The 17,192-nt window shown below is 50.7% G+C and overlaps 2 protein-coding genes across 2 annotated transcripts in view; one reads left to right on the top strand and one right to left on the bottom strand.

The window, feature by feature from the left end:
* Positions 1-7,142: 7,142 nt before the first annotated feature.
* Gpr182 (G protein-coupled receptor 182) lies at positions 7,143-9,204 on the top strand. Its single transcript, XM_005358020.3, has 2 exons — positions 7,143-7,281; positions 7,661-9,204. The coding sequence occupies exon 2, from the start codon at positions 7,677-7,679 to the stop codon at positions 8,838-8,840; it is 1,164 nt and encodes a 387-aa protein (XP_005358077.1). The 5' UTR covers positions 7,143-7,281; positions 7,661-7,676; the 3' UTR covers positions 8,841-9,204.
* Positions 9,205-11,071: 1,867 nt separating this feature from the next.
* Zbtb39 (zinc finger and BTB domain containing 39) overlaps positions 11,072-17,192 on the bottom strand; it is a 7,978-nt gene continuing 1,857 nt past the window's right edge. Inside the window, exon 2 of the mRNA XM_005358019.2 lies at positions 11,072-16,762. Within this exon, the coding sequence (XP_005358076.1) occupies positions 14,591-16,720 (2,130 nt within the window). The 5' untranslated portion in view covers positions 16,721-16,762 and the 3' untranslated portion in view covers positions 11,072-14,590. The remainder of the gene's footprint in view (positions 16,763-17,192) is intronic.

Raw genomic sequence — 17,192 nt, 5'->3', positions numbered from 1 at the left:
TGATGGTCATAGGATCTCTGCAGGAGGCCGAGAGGAATGAACAGTGATGATATATATGCTTGGCCTCTCATTGTTTATTCAGTTCAGCCCTACGGCATGGCACTGCCCACTCTCTAGAAATGTCCTCACAAACACACCCAGAAGTTGATCTCCCTGGTGCCTCTAAGCCCCGCACGCTAATGATCAAGTTTAACTGCTACATCTTCTCCCATAAATTTCACTCTGAATCTGAAGCAAAAGTCATGAGCCTTGGGCACCACCACTGTCCTCTTCCTTCCTGCTCTGGGGCCTTTCTTGCACACACACCTAGATTCCAGACTCGATAGCCACTCTGAAAGCAGAAATGCCTCAGCTGAACAAGGACCACAGAGAGGACTAAATCTCTTCTTCCTAAAACAAGAAACCAGAGTATCGACCTAGCCACACCTCCTACTGGTCCTCTCCGGCACTGCAGTCTTGACACAGGTGTTTGCTTGGACTCTGCCACCATGGACTCCAAGCCATGCCTGTGAAGGCCATTCTCTTCATTGTAAGGGCATATCTCCCCCACGTCCAGGCATTCTTTGTATTTCAAAGCCAGTAACGGTCTGAGCTATGTGTGATTATTCAAATCAGTGTTTAGCCCTTAAGGCTACAACATCCTTCTATGCTAGCGCAGGAACCCACATCTGAAATGATGCCCCCCCCCCTTTGTGTCAAAGATTTAAGCTGGCTATGGTAGCACAGGTCTATAATTCCGGCACTTAGCAGGTAGAGACAGGAGGACTGCAAGTTCGAGACCAGCCTAAGCTACTTGGCAAGGCCTCATTTCAGTAGAGCCAAGACAGCAAAGCAAGAAAGTGAGCACTTTTTCTCATGGCACCCACATGCTCAGATTTCCTGGGTAGTATGGGCCTCTTTCATAAGATGACTCCAGGAGAGGCCTGTGTCTCTGGAACCCCTTCCCTTGGAGCTACAAAATAGCTCAATAACCAATGTCTTTCTCAGAGAAAACTGGGAGCTATCTAGAGGCTCCATCTTAGGCCCAGCATGGCTTCATTTGACTGGAGGAGCAAGGATGGTGTTCAAAGTGTGGTACACACTAGAGCTCTGGGGGACTTAGAGACCCCCAGGACAAGATCTGACAACCATTTCTGTGTTTTAATCACCTGCCTACACTCAACATCCAGCAGAGATGAATAAATGCTGAGGCAAATTTCTTTCTTCATCCACCTATGCCCCATACCTTGTCTGACAACTCCCCAGCGTCTCCACTTCCTTCATCTTTATAATGGATAAGAACCAAGATGACTTCAGCAAGTCCTCCCAGCTCTAACTTTTGGGGAGTCTAAGATTCTATGCTCTTTGCAAAACAGTGGAAACAGAAATTGAAGGCCATGGGAAGCACTGGAGAATTCAGAGAAAACTCTCTTGTGGGGGGCAGGACTGGAAAGCTCTGGAGTCAGCAAGGGAGTGTCCCCACATCCAAAGAACAGCTGGGGGAGGCATGGGAACGGAAGGAGGGCACGAAGGCGGAGCATGCTGGGAGATTTCTGGGTGTTATCATAGTTGCAGGCCTGGGCTGGTATCTGGTGCCCTGTGGGTCTGTTATCTGTCTAAGTTTCCTCTTCCTTTGCTGGAGTTGCACCTTCCCATTTCCTGTTCAGGAAGGCGGAGAGAGTAAGTAAACAGCTGTCCTTAGCCTCGAGAAAGGGGGGCCGTGGCGATTCCCCTTCTCAGGCCCCTCTCCAGACCACTTCAAACCCACAGGGGTCACCAGGAGACTTCAGGATTCCCAGGGCTGACTGACCTCCAGAAACAGATGTCCAGCTCTATATTTCATTCCAGCTGGTGTCCATGGACAGTCATTTTTAACATCTGGACATCTTGAACCCTTTTGAGAATCTAACGAAGTCCTGATTTTAAGAAGTACATAGCAGACAAACTTGGTGTATGCAGACAGTACTTTGCCAGGGGGTCATTGCGCTATCCAGACAGGATAGCCCAACTGCTAGCGTTGTAACCTGGGCAGGTTAACTTCTCTGTACGTCATCTCATCTATGAGAATATTCACATTACAGAATCTGAGGTTTTCTTGAGCGAATGTCCTTTACAGCTGTGTCCAAAATAAACAGTGATTATTCAGTTAGTGTCAGCTGCTGCCACACCTGGTGCGTGGAGACTCCTGGTGGCCTCTGGGAATGTTCCTCCCACCCCCCACCCCCACCCCCTAATTGCAACTCCAGACAACTAATTAGAAGAGGACGTCAGTATTGACCCAATGTAGAGAAAAACGGCTGATGAGTGACGAGACCAGAGAGGGTGGCTTCCAGGCTCACGCCAATTACATGGACTGCCTACCGCACTTCCGTGTGGGAAGTGTTGTTAACCTACAAATAGGAAAACGGAGATGAACGTCCAAGTAACTTTGCACAGCCGCCCAGTAGAATAAGTGAAATCAGGTCTAAAGCCTCCGTCAGTGTGGTTGCCACGTTGTCTCCTGAGGAGTGAATGGGAGAACCGAGCCCACAGAGCCAGTGATGTGGGGTGGGTCCCAGTCTTTGGAGAGCCCGAGGGCAAAGCAGCTCTTGAGGCCACACTTAGCTTCTCACTGAGTGAGCTTCTAGAAGCCCATGCTGGGTAGTTGCCAAAGTCTTCAGCCCTGACCTTCCCGTTACCCACCTGCCCCTGCCACACAGGCCTGGCCAGTCAGGCAGGGTCCTGGAACAGCCTGTCTCAGCCTTTCTTCAGGGTCAAAACATGAGCCCTTCACCCAGGCCAACTCTGAGAAGCTGCCAGGGTTTATCTCTGCTTCTCGAGATCTTTTCCCTCCTTCCTTCCTCTGCAATGTTGATTATTATAATGTCTTGTCTACACGGGAGGAGGGAAAAAGAAGTATAGTTAGGCAGAGAAGGGGAAATTACATTTCCAGGGATTGTTTCAAGGTGACTGTTCTTGCTGCTTAAGACAAAACTGTATGCCTCAGGCTGGCAAGGAGCCTATACACACACACACACACACACATGCACGCACGCACGCACTCGCACACCAAAGAGAAGGGAGCCTAAACATATGAACACACATGAATGCACTCATACGTTTGCACACACACACACACACACACACACAGAAGGGAAGAAGCCTACATGCACACACACATGCTCACACATACATGCATTCATAGACATGCACACACATGGAAAGGAAGGAGCTTACACAAACACACACACACATATACACACAAAATGGAAGGCGCCTAGACGTGCGCACACATGTATACACAGGAGGGAAACCACGATCTAACCTGAGAGCTTCAAAACTCACACTCACGAAGGAGCAGCTGTCCCTCTAGAATCTGTCCAAAGGTGCCACCAGGCCAGCACACGGAGAAGCTAAGCTGCTTAAGGGGGTAATGTCTCCCTCCACCTGTGAGGACAGGCTCAGGGAGCCAGTAAAACACCAAGGCGTGGCCCTGGTATTCCGTAAGGGCCTTCCTCGGAAGGAAGTGGTCCAGAAGAGGCACCACCTGTGTGGGTTAAAGGGACAGAGGAGGGAGTGAAAATTCTCACAGAGTGGACACTTGGGGGTGGGGCGGAACCCTAATACAAGAAAAGCTGGAGTTGTGTATGTGTAAAGAAAGAGAACGCAGAACTGTTTCAAAATTTAAAGCACACTTCACATCCTTCCAGCTCAGGACAGACTTCTTCATCTACAAATAGGAAGATAGAGGAAAATCAGCAAAATTAGGTCGAGGCGTGGTGGTGCAGAGTTATAGTCCCAGCACTTGGGAAGCAGAGGCTAGAGAATCAAGAGTTCAAGGTCAACCTGTGCTATATATTGAATTTCAGACCAGCCTACGCTACAAGGAGGCTCTGCCCAAAAATGAAAAAAATAAAATAAATTTTTAAAAATGAAGGAAAAAGATGGCTTGGAAGGGCAGGATGGCCTTGTGGGTAAAGAAGACTGGAGGAGAGCAGAGGCAGGAGAATTTCAGCAGCTTGCTGATCCGCTTCCCAGAGGGGAGCTACGGATCCAGAGAGTGACACCAGGAAACTAATGCAGAGGTGGGGCTGGAGAGGCGGCTCAGTGACAGAGCTTGCTGCGCTTCCAGAGGGCCCTAGTTGGCATCCATGTGGAGTGGCTCCAGCCGGTCAACTCCGGCTCCAGGGAGTCCAGCACCCTCTTCTGGCCTTCAAGAACGCTCACAAACTGGTTGCTCATGTACAGACACAAACACATAGAAAATAAATTATTTAAAATATGTAAATAAATGCCAGACAGAGGCAGAGACAAGTGGATCTCTATGAGTTCAAGGCCAGCCTGGTCTACAGCGCTAGTTCCAGGACAGCCAGGGCTACACAGAGAAACTCTGTCTTTTAAAAAATTAATAATAATAATAAATATGTAAATAAAGTGGAGAGCAATAGAGAAAAACAGTTAACATTGGCCTCTGACTACCACAGGCACATACCTGCATGTATACACATACACACACAAATAGCAAAAACTTTCTGAAGATTTTAAAATGACCAAGAACCTCCAAGGGGGGGGAGGAGGGAGAGTTGCAGGACTACGGTGTAGGCTCCCATGGAGATGGGCACGACAGTGGCATGACACTAAACTGTACCCTTTGCAATGGTCTAGGTGACAAATGATATCTGGATTCACCGTGATGAAAGACCAGTTAGCAAATCTTAAAAGTTCCCTTCTTCAGGTGAATAAATGCAGTGTGGTATGTACATACAGTGGAACATTACACAGCCATGAAAGGAAACTAAGAGTCAACACATGTGAATGAGCCCTGGAAACACAAAGCCACACAGGCGGAGAGCAGACTGGCAGTGGGTGGCTGCCTCCATCACAGTTGGATCACAGCCTCCCACTGGCCTCTGTGAACAAAAGAAACCCATTGTACGCCTAAGGCAAGTGTCACGAGGATGGTGCAGATTACACAAGTAGCGTGACCTCATCAAGGACACTGGGAAAGAGAGCAAGGTTGAGAAGCAGAAGCTGCTCGTTGTTGCTAGGGTGCCCCACGACCACCACCACCCCAACAGTCCTGCACTGTAGCTCAGTGCTGGCCATGTTCTTGGTGAGTGGCAGTAGCTAGACTGCATCTCCAGAAGTGCCAAATGCCACTGTGGACCCGCAATTCCCAGCCACAATGGTGAGAACGGTGAATGACAAGCTGCCCTCAGGCTCAGTAAAGGTCATTTCCTCTGACCAAAAAAAAAAAAAAAAATCAGTGGTGGGTGAGGAAGACTAAGGTCCTGAACTGAAAAACCCATCCTATAAACCAGCCACACTTATTATCACAGCAAAAAGGCAAAAAGGAATTGCTGGCCACAAGGACAGCATGTGCCCATAAACCCTGTGGAGCATCACTTCCTGCGTGGCAATGATCACCAGAGAGTGAGCAAACCACCCACAGAGAGGCTCCTACTAGCCAAGGTCGGTTTCATCTTTGCCAACTGGACCTGGCATCGCCGTGGTACTGCGTCAACGCAGGTGAGAAAAATCTAGAGCACAGAGCTTCCACAGGGTTTGTCCTGCCACTCAACGGCAAACAACCTGTAACAAAAAGAGGCCAAGTGGAGAACGGGACTTAATGGGTGCAGGGGTTTCGGTGGGATAACGACTTAGGAAGAGGTGTGCGTGTGTTTTACTCAGGCTTACTATGGCTGTGGTGAAACACCATGGCCAAAAGCAACTTGGGGAAGAAAGGGCTTATTTGGCTTCCACACCGTAGTCCATCACTGAAGGAAGTCTCAGGGCAGGAACTCAAGCAGGGCTGGAACCTGGAGGCTGGAGCTAATGCAGAGGCCATGGAGAAGTCTGCTTACTGGCTTGTTCATATGGCTACTCAGTCTGCTTTCTTATAGAACCCAGGGCCACCAGGCCAGGGACGGAACCTCCCACATTGGACTAATGAGGGTGACCAGGGTGAGCGGAACCACTGCAGGTGCCACAGTGGAAGCCTGGTGATTTCCAGGGTGTGCTCGTCCCTGTACCCCAGTTCTGCTTGAGAAAAACTCAAGACACACAGCGGGAGGGAGACTCTAAGCCACTGGGAGAGATGACTCGACAGTTAGGCGATGTGGGATTGTCCTGTACATGTGCAGGTTTTATTCACTAAGGAATAACGCTACTTTGGCCTATGACAGGACAGACTATAGCCAGGATGGAAGACATAGAGAGAGAGTAGGCGGTCGCAATGAGGCGCCATGAAGCCACCTAAGAAGCAAGAAGTAACAAACCATGAACCTCGTGGTAAAATACAAATTAGTAAAAATGGGTTAATTTAAGATATGAGTTAGGGGCTGGTGAGATGGCTCAGAGGTTAAGAGCTCTTCCAGAGGTCCTGAGTTCAATTCCCAGCAACCACATGGTGGCTCACAGCCATCTGTAATGCGATCTGGTGCCTTCTTCTAGCCAGCAAGCATACAGACAGACAGAACACTGTATATGTAATAAATAAATAAATCTTTTTAAAAAAAAAGATACGAGTTAGCCAGAAATATGCTTGAGCCATTGGCTAAACAGCATTATAATTAATATAGTGATTATTATTATTCCTGTGTGATTATTCAGGTCTGGGCAGCTGGGAACAAAAGAGCAGTCTCCTTCTACAGCTAAGAGCATTTGCTGCTCTGGCAGGGGCCCCAGGTTTGGCTCCCAGCACCCACATAGTGGCTCACAACCATCCAAAACTCTAGTTCCAAGCTCTTTGAACTTCCTCAGTCACCAGACACACATGTACATGTATGTTCATGCAGTCAAAATAAACTCTTACACATAAAATAAATGTTTTTAATTAAAGAAAAAAGAATTAGAGAAAAAAGAAATTTATCACAAGGTCTGTTTTTAATTTTTTAATTAATTTTTTTCTTGAAATCTCACTTTTACTAGATACTGTAGTTGCCCCCATTTTGCAGAGATGAGTAGAACTGAGGCTTAATTAAGGTCAAGTCATACAGCTAGAGAGTCTCGGTTTCAATGCTTGCAGTTTGACACCCCCACCCCCACCACACACACACACACACACACACACACACACACACACACGCTGTCAGTCTTTCTGGGACATCCTGTCCCCTTGGACTGGATTGGGAGAATACAGGAAAAAAACCCAGCCCTCTCCTACAGAGCCTCAACCAGTGACAGCTACTACCAGCAGGAGAGCAGGGCTGCCTGAAGCCAGCGGCAGAGCCAGCTCCACATCTGTGGCCGGTGAAACCTCCAGGCAACTACCAGCCATTATCCACCAGGCTCTCCAGGATAGGTGCTCCGGGAGAAAGTCAGGTGAGCGCGTCTTCTCCCTGGGAAGACGGCAGGCAGAGACAGGAGACAAAGGCTCTCTCGGAGGTGTGAGGGGTGGGTGTCTATCTATTATTTGTCTGTGTGTCTGTGCTGGAGACCCCTGGGGCTGGTGGTAAGCCGGCACTGCCAATGTTGGGAAGAAACCTTGTTGGGAACAAATAACATTGACGTTGCTACAAAATGTGTCTGCTCTTGGGTCAAACTTAAGCAGTCACAGTTTGAGTTCTAAACATACTTTTCAGCCCCGGAGTCTTTTCCAAATTCCCCTAACCCCTGTGGCTTTTAGTTGGGGGTGGGCAGAGACTGCCATTGGGGAAGCTCTCTCTTCTTTCTTTTACAACCCTCCCTTCTTTTCTAACAGGCCTCACCTGGTCCTCATGTCAGACAAACCCAGCCCTGGGCCCGGCCCCACTTCGGCACCTGACAATGATTTTGGAGAGATCCATAACTGGACAGAACTGCTCCACCTTTTCAACCACACCTTTTCTGATTGCCACATGGAACTCAACGAGAATGCCAAGCAAGTCGTCCTCTTCGTCCTCTACCTGGCCATCTTTGTGGTGGGGTTAGTGGAGAACATTCTGGTGATCTGCGTCAACTGGCGCCGCTCGGGCCGGGCGGGGCTGCTGAACTTGTACATCCTCAACATTGCCATCGCAGACCTGGGCATCATCCTATCTCTGCCCGTCTGGATGCTGGAGGTCATGCTGGACTACACCTGGCTCTGGGGCAGCTTCTCCTGCCGCTTCACCCATTACTTCTACCTTGCCAACATGTACAGCAGCATATTTTTCCTCACGTGCCTCAGCATTGACCGCTATGTCAGTCTTACCAGTATCTCTGCCTCCTGGCAGCGCCACCAGCACCGAATACGGAGGGCCGTGTGCGCAGGCGTCTGGGTCCTCTCGGCCATCATCCCACTGCCTGAGGTGGTGCATATTCAGCTGATGGATGGCTCTGAGCCCATGTGCCTCTTCCTAGCACCTTTCGAGACGTACAGCACATGGGCCCTGGCAGTGGCCTTGTCTGCTACCACCCTGGGCTTCCTACTGCCCTTCCCTCTCATCGCGGTTTTCAACATCCTAACAGCCTACCGCCTTCGGAAGCAGGGGCGGCCGGAGAGCAGGCGCCAGTGCCTGCTGATGTGGGCTTACATAGCCGTCTTTGTCATCTGCTGGCTGCCCTACCATGTGTCCATGCTGCTGCTCACCCTGCATGCCACCCACATCTTCCTCCACTGCCACCTGGTTAACCTGCTCTACTTCTTCTACGAAATCATCGACTGCTTCTCCATGCTGCACTGTGTCCTCAACCCCATCCTGTACAACTTTCTCAGCCCGAGCTTCCGGGGCCGGCTGCTGAGCATTGTGGTCCGCTACCTTCCCAAGGAGCAGGCCAGGGCATCATCCTCCACCCAGCACTCCATCGTCATTACTAAGGAGGTGGCAGATCTCCACCCCAACCCCATCCGAAACTCTCAGGAAGCATCTCCTCCGCCTCCGAACACCTCGGCTACACTCGGCAACTCCATAGGCAGCTAAGGTGGATTCCAAACTCTTCCACATCTGGGGGAGGGGACAGGGGAGGAACTGGCTTGTTCAGGGTCAGTTTTAAATATAACAAAACGTTGCCGTGGGGAGCGGGGGAAAGGGTTGGGAAGGACAGGGTATGGGTCCTCCCTTGGTGGTAAGCTATTTGTTTGGGTCTTCTTGGCAAAGGGAGCCACACAGGTGGGGGGAAGGGTGAAATAAATAAATTCGTAGCGACAGCTGTGCTGGGATCTGAGCGCTGCGCAAGTTCAGCTGGGCTTCGGAAGGCACGGAAGTGAAGGAATGTTCTGCCGAGGGAACTGGATGCCCCTGTTTCATAAATCACCCTGGCCGGAAAGAGTCCGCGCTGCAGGAACCTTGCAAAACTTTGCTTTTGTGTTTGTGTGCTTGTTGATCTTCCAGCTCACTAAGCAAGTTGTGGGGACAAGGGGCCAGAGGCCAAGGACCCAGGAGGCTTCTGCCGGGCCATTCTAGCAGTACACAGCGAGTGAGCTGAGGGGGTGGGGACTAGAGCCTGGCCAGTCGGGTCTTCGCAGGCACCCCACCGCTGGCTCAGCAGAATGGTCCCTCCACCCAGCCATCCAGGAAGTGTGGCTCCGTTTCCCTGTGGTACCCTCCCTTCCCCCACCCATCCTGCTCCCCCCACCCCCACCCCAAAGCTGAGGCCTCCTCACGGTGACCTCCCAGTTTGAACCTAGGATACCCCATTTCCTAGGGAAGCACGGAGCCACCAGTGACCCCACCCCACCCCATCTCCCAGATTACCACAAAGTATCTGGGGACATTCACTCTGGGCCTCTGCCTTTGTCCCCTGCAGGGAGAGGGAAAGGAGCCAAAGACTGACTTCCCCATTTCCAGAACTCTACAGTAAGTTCTCCCTAGCCAAGTCCTTCCAAGGCCTCCCTGTACAGCACCTTGTCTAGGAACACTATAGATAAGATGTCCTCTTGCTGACAGGCAAGTCTGCGGCCAATGCTCGGGTGCCAGACTTGGTAAACAGGGCAGCGGACATGACTCTAGCTTCTGCCTTGTGGCCTTGGCCCCTGGGCAGCATCTGGAGGTCGATGGACTTGCAGTCTGCTCTGGTAATGGGTGCCCCCATAATTTCCTCTGATCTCTTTACTGTCTCTCTAGTTCTGTTCACTGTCAGAGTTCCTGGAATGGGTGTGGTGTGTGTGCGCGCGCGCACGCACAGACATATGCTCAAGTGTGTGCCCGTGCATACGGAAGGTCAACATCAGATGTCTCCATCAACTGATCTCCAACTTTTTTTCTCTCACTGAACCTCCAGAGCTCCAGGGATCTGTCCGTCCGTCCGTCTGTCACACCAGTTCAGCTTTCAGAAACCTCAACCCCTACTTACCAGACCAATCCCTCAGCCACTCCTCTAGCGCAAGCACTGCCAATGTGCAGAGGGAGCCAACACTGACTTTGTGCGCTGGCTCCAAAGCTGACAGGCTCTTAAGTTAGAGACAGCTCCTCAGGGGCAGAGTTCAAGGCTAACCCGGAAGTCTTAGTTGCTGCTCAAGTTAGAGTAAAAATTTAACCAATGCAGAAATTGCATTAAAAACCCTTCTCACTTGTCCCCATTTACCATGAAGGCGAAGTCCTGATGCCCACACCACTGTGACCAGGTGTCACTGAGCGAATCTCCTGAGGGCTGTTCCACCCGGAAGGGATGAGCAGAAATAGATACACTGACTACCAGGCTGTTCTCCTTCCCCTCAGCAGACATTTACCAAGCAGATGACTGGCCAGGCCTCAGGCTTCAGGACCAAAGGGACCACAGGTCATGTTCTGAGGGAAAACACTAGGACCTAGCTTACAAAACGCCAACCTCTGCCTCCTGTTCGCTCTTCCTTTACCACCCCATCTGCCTCCCACACTACTTCACCATACAGTGGCAATAGCAAGAGCCCTTGCTTCCTGACTCTGGGCTGAGAGCTCTGCAGAGGCCCACTATACTCTCCAGGCTGCAAGACCACCTCAGGGATGCTTCCCTGAGACACTGAGTACTTGACTTCAATTCCCACTAAAAAAAAACAGCCAACACACCCGTCCTGGGGAATTCCAGCGTCAGGAAAACACAATGTGTTGTCTGAAAGAATCCTGGCATCTGCGGGGCTGGCGTGAGCTCTGGAGGCCAGCCAGAGTCAGATGCTGAACTCGGGGCCTGAGCAAACAGGCATGCGCACAGAAAAAGAACTCCCACTTCAAATTTCTTTCTTTTTTCTTTTTTATTCTAAATAAAAACCACACTTTGTGCTGAACAATGGAATATAAAAGAATCAGATGTAGGATTTTAGACGTCTACTATTTGGGGAAAAAGGTTTACAAAATATACAAAACTTTACAGCAGATAGTAAACACTTAAATATTAGGAGGTCAGTACTTCTTAATTTAATGGAAGGGTTAGACATCGACTTGAGCTACTCCAGGTGGGGGAAGGTGGGACTGACGAGGAGGTGTCGAACATCATCCCGTGTCTTTGTTCTGACACTGGCTGTGATGTGGAACCACGCTGAACGCATGTTGTCACCCACTTTCTGACTCACGTGGAGCAACACTTCGGGGAGAGGGAGAGGACATGTAGGTACTCCCAGACAGGCAGAGACTACTTCATAGTGCCCACTCCCTTGCCAACAAACTCAGTGTCCATCTAGAAAGGGATTTAAATTAATTTTCAAAGTTGAGTAGTATAGGGTCTAGTGGAAAGGGCACAGCAGGAGGCCAAAAGAGGAAGACAATCAGTAGCAAAATCCTGCCCGGAAAAAGCACTGAAGTTTACAGGTTCGCCCTGTAGACGGGGGCTGTGAATGTCACGATAAAGTAAAATATGATTCTTACCTATTTCCTGGTTCTTAGGATTACCTGACCCCCACCAATACCACATCTTTTCTTCCCAACTAACCATGAACTTCGGGGACTCCAAAGAATCTCAAAACTTAGAACCAAATAGTAGGGTTCATTCAGTAGATCTTCCAGCCAGTGTATGACATCACTGAGCCATCAGGGGTCACCCGCAGCATCCAAGGACACATTTTGTTCTCTGGCCACAGACAGTCCGCGCTGCTTATGCCAGCTTACGGCACCAACATTACAATTTCCCTTAGGAAACAAGCTAACTTAATGCTCGTTTGACTTAATGCTCTCCAGTCAGCCAGCAGCCCGGGTGACTGCTGGGCAGAGTTCTGAAAACTCTGCAGGTGGGTCCTGAGTACAGACGGAAGGGAGGGGGAGGCAAAGATGGAACATTCTAGGGTCAGAGAGAACTCTAACGCAATACAGCGGGGATAGTGCTAAACGGAAATTCACAAGGGAGGCAAGCATGAAATCAAATGGTTATCAAAAACTAAAACTGCAGAACACCTTCCACCAGGTAGTCTGGGTACCCTTCACTACCATATAACGTTTCAAGTAAATTAACTCAAGAGAAGAACGAACTAGATTCGGGGAAAGCAAACAACTTCACACAGAAGGGGAGACAGGAACGGATGTGGGGCTACCCACAGAGGCGTGGTTAGGACAAGCGAGCCTCATGAGACACTGCTTCCACCTGCTACATGTCTGACTGGGACCAAGTGGATCTCCCTGATCAACTAACCTCGAGGGACCAGAGGGCACAGTTTGGTTTTAGTGTTTAAAGGGCAAAAGTTCAAAGATCTGCTTTTTGGTTTATGGCAAAAAGGGAAAACTTCACAGTTTCAGGTTAAGTAGACAGACCGACCACCCAGCATCTACGATGCCATAAGCTATGAAAAAGGGTTTCTCCACTCTCAGTGACCTGGCTGAGGCCCGGGAAGTCCCCGTCCCCCACCATCAGCTGGTCCACACTCCTCCTCACCTGCAGTCTCGGGAAGTTCAGCAGATCCACCGCTGCAGCTTGTTACCCATCCCCAGGGAAAGGAATCCCATGAGAAGGTGGCCTTTGACCAGCCACTGTCGGAGGCTCATCATGTGAGCCCCAGGATGCCCCGGGCATTTCTTTACTCAAGGCTTCCCCAGCCCAAGGACAAGGCTTTGCTTTGCCTGTGTCTTAAGATACATGGACAGGAGGCTGCCCACGCTGGATGGATAAAAACTGTGCGAAAACCTGCATGTGACTTGATCTAGGTTTGTTCTGCTAGAGACTACCCCCGGAGAAGCGAAAATGTGCTTCTTAAAAGGCCTGGCACGTCTCCCCGTGCTTGCACGCCTGTCCTCCAAATCCACAGCCAGACCCGTCTGGTGGAATATGGTTCCTTGCTTGAGAGAAACTAATTTTCCAACAGTCACTTATTGAAAAGAGATGCTGGGTAATAAGTATACAAAATAAAAATAAATAAATATTGATGTCTAAAAAGGCTTTGTGAGTTAATTAAAACCACTTGTTTATGGAATAGCCCAGGGTGCTGCTGAGTCCCACCAGGGGCAGTGGCAGAGGCTGGGCCCAAAACTAGGGACTCTCAGAGCTCACCTGAGCAGGGTGAGGTAGTATGAGCTACTGAGGTGCCATCTTATAAGTATGCAAGATCAAGGGTTCTCTCCTCCAGCCTTTTTTGGGCAAGGCCTTTTCAAAGACTAAGGAGCCAAACAGCCACACGGAAGGCCTAAGCCAGCTACCATCCAAGAGCGCCCCCTGGAGGCGATGCTCAGCATCAACGCCAAACTCCCATACTTTTACCACCAAGTAAACAAGGTACCCATGTGAGACCGTCAGAGCGCACACCCTGCCATATACCACCAGTTAATCGGGTTCCTTAAATCCCGAAGGGCTCACGATCCACCGCCTCACAGGGTCTTCTCGTCTACGCTGTAGGCCAAACCATCCTGAGTGGGAGACTTGAGGTGAATTAAGGCAAGACCGCTGCTGTCAGAAGTCTCCTCCGTGCCCAGGACACATGATTAAGGAGACCGCTGCTGTCAGAAGTCCCCTCCGTGCCCAGGACACATGATTAAGGATTGGCCAGGTGACAGATGGCTACATTGAGTGGCTCTCTGTCCTCTGACAGAAGGCTTGACATCCAGGGCTATACTCTAAAAAAATCATGTTTCTTTGGAAACGAGGAAAAAGAAGGGCATCTTCTTCCATCCATCCAGGCTTCCCATCGGGTGGCACTATGGGACACCCAAAGCTTGCCAACCTAAACAGAAAGCTTGGTCCTCAGTTTAGATCTAGCTGACAAGAGATTTTCAATCTAATCGGGGGATTTGAGAAGTGGAGCAAGTGGCGCCCTCAGCTCCTGACACCTTGTCCCTACTGAGGGGGTGGGACCCCGAGATGAACTGCCCTGCCCTGTTGCTCGTCCTTCCAAAGGACCACATTCCCCAAACCTTCTCAGAGCTGTTGTCCCGCCAAAGGTTGAGCAGTCACCCCCACAGTGAAAACCTCTCTCCACCTCTTCTATCCAGTGAGGCTGCTGGTAGGTTCTTAGCAGCATAAACATCTATTAGTAAACTAAAACAAGAGAAACTGGCAAAGGGGACCTAGTAGACAGGCCCGCTTGACTAGATCCTAAAGACCAGCCTCAAAATAACCAAGAATGCAGCCCTGTGTGGGCCAGAACAGATATGGAGGTAAATGCACCGGGCTGCTGCCTCTCGCAAACAAACAGTACCAGCTTGTGTGCTCTTTCTTCTCTCAACGCGATACAGAGGAGAATTCCTAGCAAGGCAAACTGTAGCGTCAGCTGGGCAAGGAACCTCTAGAAAATCACTACCCGGCTGCCACCTGGGAGCCCCCCGGCTCTGCGGAGACCCCGTCAGCTGTCGGGGTTCTTCTCAGTCTCTTTGGAATGGATAATGTACATGAAGGTCTGCTCGATGGTGAAGTCAGGCGGAAGGCTGCCCTTGTGGACACCAACATGTTTGCTCATGAGGTTAAGGGTGGAACTGTAGTGGCCACAGACTGTACAGCGGTACATGAGAGCCCCCGAGTGCGTCTTGAGGTGGCACTTGATAGTCGAGCGACCTCGGAAGAACTTGTGACACACCTTGCACTGGTAAGGTTTTTCACCCGTGTGGATCCGCCGGTGGTAGTTGAACTCACTCGTGTGGGCAAACCTCTTCCCACAGACCTTGCAGCTATACTTGCTGTTGGCAGGTTGGCCCTGCAAAGCCAGCTCCTCACTCAAAAACTCCTCCGCGGGCAGCTTCCGCTTCTGGAGGGCGAGGTGCTGTAGCCCCAGAGCAGGCCGCGTGTCAAAGCCACTGGTGCATTTGTGCTGGCTGACATGGTAGCGGTAGGCAGCCTCAGACCGGAAGCTCTGGCTGCATAAGTGGCAGCGGAACAGGGTGTCCTCCAGGCTTTGGTGCACAGCCATGTGCTTCTCGAGGAGGTGCCAGTCCACAAAGCTACTGGCACAGACTGAACAGGAGAAGACTGAAATGCCCAGGTGAGAGAGAGTGTGCCACATGAGGCTGCACAGGTTGAGGTGGCGCTGGTCACAGACGCTGCAGGCCTGGCCCTTCAAGTTCAGATGGTCAAGGATGTGGCCTCGGACCACGTGGAAATCTTTGGCCAACGCTTTCCCACAAGCAGCACACTTCAACTCTGGGGAGGCCGCCCCTGGAAAGAGACCCAGTTTCCCAGAAAGGGGCTCGTTAGGGTGGACAATGACGTTGTTCTCAAATATGCCGTCCCGTCGATGCAGCGTCAGCTGCCACTGGGTAAAGAATTTCGTTTCACACATGTCACAGGAAAACAGGAAAATACCAATATGGGACAGGACATGGGTCACCCGGGAGTTCCGGTCCTGGAAGTGGGTCTCACAGACCTTGCAGTTACCTGTGAGCAAGTCCACGTGGTCCCGAGCGTGCTGCCGGATCAGCTGAATGTTGGGCTCCAGAACTTTCTTGCATACCTGACAGGGCATGGCCTTATTCTCCCGGTTGTCACTGTCACCAAAAGTCAGGTCATCCTCGCTGTCGTCACTCAGCTCGATCACCTCCTCAGTTGTCCCAATCTCTTCAGCCGGGTCCTCGAACTGCAAATCCTCGTCCCCCAGGTCCTCCAGCTGGAGCTCGTCCACCTGCCCAAAGCCTGGATCTTTGGAGTGGTCACTATTGCTCAAACAGGAGTTGGTCCCGGCTGTAACGTCTATGGCACTGTCGGAGGCGAAGAAGCTGCTTTTACTGAAGTCTCCATTGCTCTGAACTTTGTATGGCTGGCAAGAAATTGCGCTGGTCTGGATGCCCGTGCTGACAGTGCCTAGGACTGGCTGGGTCACCACAGTAGGAACAGACGTAAACGAAACAGGGGCATCGTGGTCTTCCGTCTTTGGTGGCAAGGGCAGTTGTGGCAGGGGCAAGCTGTGATTAACATCACTGACAACACTCCTTTCTTCCTCTTTATAGCTCCCTCCAGCATCAGTAGGTAACGCATAGTTCCTCTCAGGACCAAAGTGTTCCCCACTTCCCCGGAGTTCCCCAAGAGGGTGGGTGGGATCTACTGAAGGGCACCTCAGAGTACCAGACTGGCTCTCACTAGTCAAGGACTTGGCTACTGCAGTGCTCTCCAGGTCGGGGAACGTGGAGTGGCAGGCCCGAAGCAGGTCCTCCATACCCAGACGCTCGGCGACCTCATAGATCACCCCAACGTTGATCAGGTCTGTGAAAAGCTCGGAGGTGTAGACAAAGCTCAGAATCTTCTCGAAGTTGGCAGGAGTGATGAAGTCCACCACATAGGTCCGGGCGGCATCGAGCCCAGTATTCAAGAAGAGGTTCTGGAAGTAGCCAGCTGCGCACGCCAGCACTGCCTTGTGGGCAGGAAAGGAGCGGCTGCCCACCACAATCGTGACATCGCACATGGTCTCTGACAGCCGGCACTTGTTGAGTTCCTTCAGCAGGTTGTTGGGGTGGTTGGTGCTTTGCAGTTTGATTCTCATGCCCATCTTAGCAGCTCCTAGGAAGTGGCCTCTATCAGCAAGGTCAATCTGTGGACAAGACAAAAAAAGATAGCCAGACATCCCTAGAAAGGAACTCTGTATAGGACACCACCGCTCTAAATGTGCCCTGGGTGAGCAGGGGTAAGCGGACAAGAGAACCGGAGAACAAGGGAGGAGCGTGGTCTGTTCCCTGTATAAACCCAACTAGAGAACTGTCGTGATGAAACCACAAAGGGATGAGAAAAAAGTCAAAGAATCTGGGCTTGCAGACAGCTCATCATTAGAAGCATCCGCGTTTCATACAGAGGACCCAGGTTCCATGCCCAGCACCAACATGTCTGTAACTCTAGTTCCAGAGGATCTAACACCTTCTGCTGGCCTCTTCGGGCAACAGAACCGCACAGTACACTTATGTACATGTAGGCGAACACTCATACACACAAAACAAAAATAAACAAATCCTTTTTTTTTTAATTTT

Source organism: Microtus ochrogaster, chromosome 24 (assembly GCF_000317375.1).
Source record: "Microtus ochrogaster isolate Prairie Vole_2 chromosome 24, MicOch1.0, whole genome shotgun sequence".
Taxonomy (NCBI): Eukaryota; Metazoa; Chordata; class Mammalia; order Rodentia; family Cricetidae; genus Microtus; species Microtus ochrogaster.
Note: the sequence above shows the minus strand (reverse complement) of the source record. Positions and strands in the feature narration are given on the sequence as shown.

Bases quoted from the DNA above. Each gene is read 5' to 3' on its own strand.
- Gpr182 (XM_005358020.3), top strand. From the start codon at position 7,677: ATGTCAGACAAACCCAGCCCTGGGCCCGGCCCCACTTCGGCACCTGAC.